The sequence below is a fragment of the Lithobates pipiens genome, unplaced genomic scaffold (genome assembly GCF_037356315.1).
Source record: "Lithobates pipiens isolate NorthernLeopardFrog02 unplaced genomic scaffold, aLitPip1_a1.2 Scaffold_1, whole genome shotgun sequence".
In the NCBI taxonomy this organism is placed as follows: Eukaryota; Metazoa; Chordata; class Amphibia; order Anura; family Ranidae; genus Lithobates; species Lithobates pipiens.
The window spans coordinates 154696692-154706026 of NW_027507685.1; the positions used below are offsets into that span (position 1 = coordinate 154696692).

General features: G+C 45.6%; 1 protein-coding gene across 1 annotated transcript in view; it reads right to left on the minus strand.

The window, feature by feature from the left end:
- CERCAM (cerebral endothelial cell adhesion molecule) overlaps nt 1-7526 on the minus strand; it is a 52120-nt gene extending 44594 nt beyond the window's left edge. Inside the window, exons 1-4 of the mRNA XM_077478730.1 lie at nt 7275-7526; nt 2026-2136; nt 1798-1915; nt 650-784 (exon numbers count right to left, since the gene is read on the minus strand). Of these exons, the coding sequence (XP_077334856.1) occupies nt 650-784; nt 1798-1915; nt 2026-2136; nt 7275-7453 (543 nt within the window). The 5' untranslated portion in view covers nt 7454-7526. The remainder of the gene's footprint in view (nt 1-649; nt 785-1797; nt 1916-2025; nt 2137-7274) is intronic.
- Between the last annotated feature and the right edge of the window lie 1809 nt (nt 7527-9335).

Consider the following 9335-nt stretch of genomic DNA (forward strand, 5'->3'; position numbering starts at 1 on the left):
AGCAGCTTGTGTTCCTGGCATTGGTCCCTGAACTTATACCGCACTAAACACAAGTATGGCTCTGTACACCGTCTAGGCCAGCCATTCTCAACCAGTGTTCCGTGGAACCCTAGGGTTCCTCCAGAGGTGTCTAGGGGTTCCTTGAGCTGTGGCTGATTTACCTCCTGTTTGATGGTGCCTACATACTTCTGAGACAATGGCACTTGGAGGAGCCAGTGGTATGACACCATTGATCTTTATAGCTCTCTGTAAGAGGGCCATTCTTACCACCACTATAAAAAAGGGCATTCTTCTCACTGATCACCAAAGTAAGGGGCATGGTTCCCACAGACTCCCAATGAATGGGTTTTATCAGGGGTTCCCCCGAGACCTGAAAGCAATTTTAAGGGTTCCCCTGGGGTAAAAAGGTTGAGAAAGGCTGGCCTAGGCAAAGCAGTTGTAAGCCTCTCGGAGTCTGCCAGGCTTTGGTTTATCGGGTCGCAGTGCCTGTACCTTTAACCCAAATCAAATGTCAGAGCCTCGTCTACCAGGACTAAACGCCCAATGTGCATGCAGCCTTAACTGGAAACCCCCTTTGTAGGAATTCAGCAGTTATTGTTTACTACTTTCTATATGCCTTACCATCAGGTGTTACTGTTACCTGTCATACCTGGGGTGTTATTTCGCACCAAAAGTTAGAGTACCCTGTCTGGGAGTCCAACATGGGGGCGACCAGGGTTTTATTCTCTGCCATAAGAAGCTGGATTGTTTGGTCATTGGTCAGCACGTTATCTGCATCAGTAAACTGTAAAACAAACATCAATATATATATATATGTATCCAGACATTCTTTAAGCTTACCTCTGTCATATGTATATATAAAATTTAAAAGGTTAACGTTCCCTTTTAACCACTTGACCGCCGGAAGATTTACCCACCCGCCCCCCCTTCATGACCAGGCCACTTTTTGCACTTTTACTGACAATTGCACAGTCATGCAATGCTGTAAACAAATAAAATTAATGTAATTTTGTTTTCCACAAATAGAGCTTTCTTTTGGTGGCATTTGATCACCTCTGCCTTTTTTATTTTTTGTGCTATAAACAAAAAAAAAAGACACACAATAGAAAAAAAAAAAAAAAAAAAAAAAAAAAAAAAAACTTTGTTTTACTTTCTGCTATAAACCATATTCAATAAAAAATATAAAAGATCAAACTTCTTCATAAATTTAGGCCAATCTGTATTCTGTGACATGATTTTGGTAAACAAAAACCCAATAAGCATATATTGATTGATTTACACGCATGTTATAGCATTTATAAACTATGGGGTATATACCGAAATTTATTTATTTTTTATACTAGTAATGGCAGCGATAATGGCAGTGATTAACGACTTATAGCAGGACTGCAATATTGCGGTGGACGATTGGACACTTTTGACACTAATGCAGTAATCAGTGATAAAAATATGTCACTGTATTGACACTGGCTAGGTTCATATGACAATCAGTGGGTGCCAGTGAGCATCGAGTGCCCGGCACCCACAGATCGGCTTCTGCTGTGCATAATCACAGCAGAAGCAACCGGCTGGTGGCACGCACACCCCCCCCTGCAGGCCAAAGTGCGGGATCATGTATATATATATATGTGATCCAGCACACAACTGGCGCCCTGTAGCAGTAAAACTATAATAGGGCACTCAGCAAGGGGTTAATTTTCTTTGCATGTACAGGCCGTAGTATGGCACACGCTCATTGGTATCCCTAGAAATCCCTTTTATATCATCACCCTCTTTCCAGGATCAGCCCAGTCTTACCAGAATGAAGTCGGCTTTGCTCTCCCTTGCGTAGTTTAAGGCCTTCTGTCGTAGCTTCATAACGTGCTCATAGCGCTCTGCAGGCCAGTGCTTAGGGGTTGTCTCCTGAGCATACCACCTGCCAGGACAAAATACTACAATCAGCATAGATTAATTGTACAGGAAAACGTCAGTCCTTCCTTCCAGGTGACAGGCGGAGAGGACAGGCAAAAGCAACAGACATGTCACCTGGGCATCCGCTGTGCCGTCCACACCACAGAGTGATAGAATGGCCGCACTGCCTCCACCCAGTTCTGCAGAACATCGATGGTTGTGTCTTCATTGTGGTCACTGACACACCTGAGGAATGACAGAACACAACACAGTGAGACTTCACAAAACAAAACATGCTCACTTCCTGTTCCTGTAATAAGAGTTTCACCGGAACACATGAAGGGAAATTTCTCTCACTGGGACACAATAGCAATATAAAGGCTTTTAGAGCTCTTGCACATAGGAATATATGGCTGTACAATGAAAAACACAGCTATATTTTGGCCCCTGGGAGCCACAAATGTAGCCTACAGCTGCCTGTACAAATGAATTATGGGATATGACTGCACAGGGGTATACGTCGGTCCAAGTGTAAACATAGGAATGTAGGCCCTGGATACAGCCTGTCTGTGCACAGGGCATACATCCATACACTTATATGTGGTTATGCTAGGACTGGTGTATATACCCCCTGTACAGCCATATCTTGTAATTCATTTGTACAGGTGGCCATATGATACATCTGGTGTCAAAAGACAACTGGATTTTATGGTGTAAGGCCGTATACGCCCATGTGCATATACATATATGGGGAGGTTAGAACCTCCATTAGCTTTATGTTGCTGTAGAAGTCCAGTCTGGAGATTTCCCCTCTCAGACTTCCTGTCTGAGAGAAAACATTGTCACCTGGACAGGAAGTGAGGAGAAATCTACACAATACTGTATATCACAGACAGCAAAAAAAAAACTGAGGAATTCTAATATTATCCCTGTTCTGTCAGAATAGTAGCCATCAGATTAGGTAAAGGAAGTGACGTTCCATCAGCTGCGCATGCGTTCCACCGCTACCAGGTTTGCTAATCTGACAGAACACCTGCAGTCAGAAGGCAGCAGCAGACATTTTACTAAACCCAGCTAAGTCTTGAATTTCACAGTAATTTTACCAATAAAGTGAGCTTATAGAAATAAATATAGTGCGTTGACATGTGTGATGCTGTTTGGATGTTACATTTTTGAAAGAAGCTGGACGCCAGCAATAGGAAGGTGGCGGAGGCCATGTTGGTACACCCGGCACTGCTCAGCACTAAACTTTTAGGCTTTCAAAGTTAAACATCCAAACAGTATCATGTATGTCAATATACAGTTGTGCTCATAGGTTTATATACCCTGGCATAATTTATGATTTCTTGGCCAAATTCCAGAGAATATAAATGATAACACAAATAGATTTCTTTCACTCATGGTTAGTGTTTAGTTGAAGCCATTTATTATCAATCAACTGTGTTTACTCTTTTTAAATCATAATGGCAACAGAAACTACCCAAATGACCCTGATCAAAAGTTTACATACCCTGGTGATTTTGGCCTGATAACATGCACACAAGTTGACACAAAGGGGCTTGAATGGCTATTAAAGGTAACCGTCCTCACCTGTGATCTGTTTGCTTATAATTAGTGTGTGTATAAAAGGTCAATGAGTTTCTGGAATCCTGACTGTATAAAAACAGTAAAGGGATATAAAAAAATATCCAAGGGATTGAGAATGCCTATCAGCAGTGTTCAAACTCTAATCAAGAAGTGTAAAATAAGGGGTGCTGTTGAAGACAAACCATGGTAAGGTAGACCAACTAAAATTTCAGCCACAACTGCCAGGAAACTTGTTTGGGATGCAAAGAAAAACCCACAAATAACTTCAGGTGAAATACAGGACTCTCTGAAAACATGTGGTGTGGCTGTTCCAAGATGCACAATAAGGAGGCACTTGAAGAAAGATGGGCTGCATGGTGGAGTCGCCAGAAGAAAGCCACAAAGTATCCCGCTTACAATACGCCAAACAGCACAGAGCCTCAAACCTTCTGGTACAAAGTCATTTGGAGTGATGAGACCAAAATTTAGCTTTTTGGCCGCAACCATAAATACAACATTTGGAGAGGAGTCAACAAGGCCTATGATGAAAGGTACGCCATTCCTACTGTGAAACACTGAGGTGGATCGCTGATGTTTTGGGGATGTGTGAGCTACAAAGGCACAGGAAATTTGGTCACAATTGATGGCAAGATAAAAGCAGTAGGTTCTCAAAAAATATTAGAGGACCATTTGCATTCATCAGCCAGAAAGCTGCGCATGGGACATACTTGGACATTCCAACATGACAATGATCCAAAACACAAGGCCAAGTCCACCTGTCATTGGCTACAGCAGAATAAAGTGAAGGATCTGGAGTGGCCATCTCAGTCTCCTGACCTCAATATCATTGAGCCACTCTGGGGAGATCTCAAACGTGCAGTTCATGCAAGACAGCCCAAGAATTTCCAGGAACTGGAAGTTTTTTGGCAAGATGAATGGGCAGCTTTACCATCTGAGAAGATAAAGAGCCTCATCCACAAATGCCACAAAATATTTCAGGCTGTCATTGATGTTAAAGGGAGCAATACATGGTATTAACAACTGGGGTATGTAAACTTTTGATCAGGGTCACTTGGGTAGTTTCTGTTGCCATTACGATTTAAAAAGAGTAAACACAGTTGATTGATAATAAATGGCTTCAGCCAAACACTAACCATGAGTGAAAGAAACGTTTTTGTGTTATCATTCATATTCTCAGAAAAATGGCCAAGAAATCATAAATTCTGCCAGGATATATAAACTTATGAGCACAACTGTATGTGTGTGTGTGTTTATAGTAAGATGTCCACTGCCTTCTTCTGACTACAGGTCTTCTTTCAGATGAGCAAACCTGGTAGCGGTGGAATGCATGCGCAGCTGACGGAACGTCACCTCCATTACATTATCTGATGGGTTCGCTAATCTGATAGAACACGCCTAAAAATACAGGTTTTGGCAAGAGACCAACTTTTAAATCCAATCCTTCCAGTGTACAATGCTTTCATTAATATTGCTAAAATGAAAAAAAATCTATAAAAATAAAACGCTAACGGTCCATTCATACAGATACAGTTGGATGTATTTTTGAACACATCAGACAGCCCAAAATCCAGGTTATCCTATGTACAGCAAGCTGCATTTTCCCATAATGTGTGCAAACAAATGGAAATGCATGGAAATACACTACGACTCAGTCACTCAGCCCACATAAAAGCTCAAAGCAGAAGCCCTTAGGAAAAACTCTTAGGAAACACTTAGGAAAAACGCATTGCAAACGCATGTAAATGTTTGTAAAAACAAGTGTCAAATGCATGTCAATGCATCTGCAAAAATGTGCAGTGTGACTAGGTCCTAAAAGACGGCACACGCCTCCTACAGTGAGCGTGGTATGTATAGAGCATTCTTCTGTCATCTTATTAACCTCCCTGACACATTGAGCCTCAGAGCAATTCCAAGTCCCACAACCTGTCTATACTTGCTGCCTATGTCCCTGTGTGCCATACCGGACCAGAAGGCAAGTTTATCAATTATTCCCCCCACCAGAAGACCACTGACAGCTTCTCATTTATACCCCCCACCAGAAGACCACTGACAGCTTCTCATTTATACCCCCCACCAGAAGACCACTGACAGCTTCTCATTTATTCCCCCCACCAGAAGACCACTGACAGCTTCTCATTTATACCCCCCACCAGAAGACCACTGACAGCTTCTCATTTATTCCCCCCACCAGAAGACCACTGACAGCTTCTCATTTATACCCCCCACCAGAAGACCACTGACAGCTTCTCATTTATTCCCCCCACCAGAAGACCACTGACAGCTTCTCATTTATTCCCCCCCCCATTATTCCTCCCACCAGAAGACCACTGGCCGCTTTTCATTTATTCCCCCCCCCCCATTATTCCTCCCACCAGAAGACCACTAACAGCTTCTCATTTATCCCCCCCCCCCACATTATTCCTCCCATCAGAAGACCCCTGACAGCTTCTTATCTATTCCCCCCAATTATTCCCCCCACCAGAAGACCACTGACAGCTTCTCATCTTTGCCCCCCCCCCCAAATATTCATCCCACCAGAAGACCACTGACAGCTTCTCATCTTTGCCCCCCCCCCAATTGTTCATCCCACCAGAAGACCACTGACAGCTTCTCATCTTTGCCCCCCCCCCAATTATTCATCCCACCAGAAGACCACTGACAGCTTCTCATCTTTGCCCCCCCCCCCCCAATTATTCATCCCACCAGAAGACCACTGACAGCTTCTCATCTTTGCCCCCCCCCCAATTGTTCATCCCACCAGAAGACCACTGACAGCTTCTCATCTTTGCCCCCCCCCCCAATTATTCATCCCACCAGAAGACCACTGACAGCTTCTCATCTTTGCCCCCCCCCCAATTGTTCATCCCACCAGAAGACCACTGACAGCTTCTCATCTTTGCCCCCCCCCCCCAATTATTCATCCCACCAGAAGACCACTGACAGCTTCTCATCTTTGCCCCCCCCCAATTATTCATCCCACCAGAAGACCACTGACAGCTTCTCATCTATGCCCCCCCCCCAATTATTCATCCCACCAGAAGACCACTGACAGCTTCTCATCTATGCCCCCCCCCCCAATTATTCATCCCACCAGAAGACCACAGACAACTTCTCATTTATTTCCCCCCCCCCATTATTCCTCCCACCATAAGACCACTGACCGCTTCTCATTTATCCCCCCCCCCATTATTTCTCCCACCAGAAGACCACTGACCGCTTCTCATCTATTCCCCCCCCCCCCAATTATTGATCCCACCAGAACAGAAGATGACTGACAGCTTCTCATCTATTCCCCTCCCCCCCGCCCCCCAATTATTGATCCCACCAGAAGATCACTGACAGCTTCTCATCTATTCCCCTCACCCCCCCGCCCCCCCAATTATTGATCCCACCAGAAGATCACTGACAGCTTCTCATCTATTCCCCCCCCCCCCCCAATTATTCATCCCACCAGAAGATCACTGACAACTTCTCATCTATTTCCTCCCCCCTCAAATTTTACATCCCACCAGAAGACCACTGACAGCTTCTTGTCTATTCCCCCCCCCACCCTAAAATTATACATCCCACCAGAAGACCACTGACAGCTTCTCATCTATCCCCCCCCAGGTGTAACTTATAAACCCTCCCCCACTTCATGCAACCTCCAACTTATACCCCCCCCCCCCCCCCAGGGTACAACCAATCCCCCCACAAGGTATAACTCTTCTCCCCACTTGATAAAGCCCCCCCCCCCCCACAACCCCCATCCCCAGGGTTTTATTAAAGCCCTCCCCTCCATGCACACAGCCCCTCACCAGACAGAGATCCTCTCCTTGGGGTAGTCCAGTCTCTCTAGCGCCCCCAGGCTGTAGGGCAGAGCATGCGCCGCATTGCGGGCGAGGAAGGCGATGACCAGGGAGGGATGGGAAGGATCGGCGGCCAGAAGCGGGCCGGGAAGGAGGAGAAGCAGCAGCAGGAGAGCGGAGGAGGCCATCCGTGTACACCGGGAGGGACGTGTCAGAGGGGCGTGTGATCGGGAGGAGGGGAGGAGAGTGCAGCCTCAACACCCACCCTGGGAGGAGGGCACTGCCCCGTCCATCCATCCACCCCCGGTACTGGACGCTATGGGGGCCTCTCTGTCATGTGGACCTCTGTAGGACCTTCTTCTAGGACTGGGCAGTGATGACATGGGATGGAGGAGAATTCCAGCTGCATAGATTGCCTGAACTCATCCAAAGGCAGATCTCCCTGTGTATTGAGGAGAGGGGGAGCCCCTCTGTGTGGGGGGTCCCCTCCTCTGTTTATCATGGTGACGACTTCTCCCCACAATATATGCAGAAATCTTCCAATGGGGACACGTGTCCCGGTGACAACAGATTAAAGGGATGGTTCATCTTTACATCACCTTTCCTCCAAAAAGAAAGTCCTATCCATCAACCACTAAAGGTCATTTTTTTTGCTATTTATCACTGCACTACTTTAACCACTTCAGCCCCATTTTTTGCGATATGGCCCTGTGTTGGCCTCTTTCACACGGGGCGGATCAGTAATGATCCGCCCCGTGAAGATCCGCTCGCTCAGCGGGGATCGCTCCGTTGTCCCCGCTGAGCCGGCTGCGGACAGGGCGGTCTCCGCACACTGTGCGGGGACCGCCCTGTCAGCTCTCCGCTCTCCGCTCTCCTCTATGGGGATCGGACGAGCACGGACCGTCTGTCTGTGTTCATCCGATCCGCTCTGCAGACGGATAGAAAAATAGGATTTTCCTCCGTTTGCAGAATCGGACTGTTGCGGAGGCGGACGAAATCGGGTGTCTGCGGATGTTCATCCGCAGACACCCGCTATCCCATAGGGATGAATGTATGTCCGTATTTCATCCGCAAACGGATGGATGAAATACGGACATATCGTCCGCATGTGTGAAAGGGGCCTAACTGACAATTGCAATTGTGCCACTGCACCCAAATAAAATGTATGTTTTGTTCCCCCACAAATAGAGCTTTCTTTTGGTGGTATTTGATCACCTCTGCTGTTTTTATTTTTTGCGCTATAAACAACAACAAAAAAAGAGTAACAATTTTGAAAAAACAAACAAACAATATTTTGCTTTCTGCTCTAAAACATTCCCAATCAAATTTTTTTTTAGAAAAATCTAATTTCTTCATAAACCTAGGCCAATTTGTATTCTGCCAGCTTCTCTAACTGTATATTGATTGGTTTGCGTAAAAATTATAACTACAAACTATGGGATAGATTTATGGACTTTTCATTTCTTTTTACTAGTAATGGTGGCGATCAGCGATTTTTAACAGGACTGCGACATTGTGGCAGGCAAATTGGACACCTAACCAACACTTTTGACACTTTTTTGGGGACCATCGACACCAATACAGAGATCAGTGATAAAAAAAATGCACTGTCACTGTATAAATGACACTGGCAGGGAAGGGGTTAACAGGGGTGATCAAAGGGTTCAATATGTTCCCTGGGAGGGTTTTCTAACTGTGTGGGGGATGGTTTAACTGGAGGAAGACAGCAATCTTTGTATCTGTTTAGCAGAAACACAAGATCTCTGTCTTCCTTACATAGGCAGACCGCCATTCTGCCTCAGAACGATCACCAGGTATTCCTGCCTGACCCGCTGATTGACTTCTGCTGTGTCCAATCATAGCAGGAGCGGGGCTCAGGTGGCCCAGAGCCAAAGAAAAAAAATCCACATACACGTACGTGATTTTGCATTTAAGGGTCCCCCGCCACATTAAATATGTACATGGGGCGGTCCTTAAGCGGTTAACTTACAAGTGTGCGGTCATGTAACGCTGTACCCAAATGAAATTTATATCATTTTTCATGGTGTAAATAGAGCTTTCTTTTGGTGA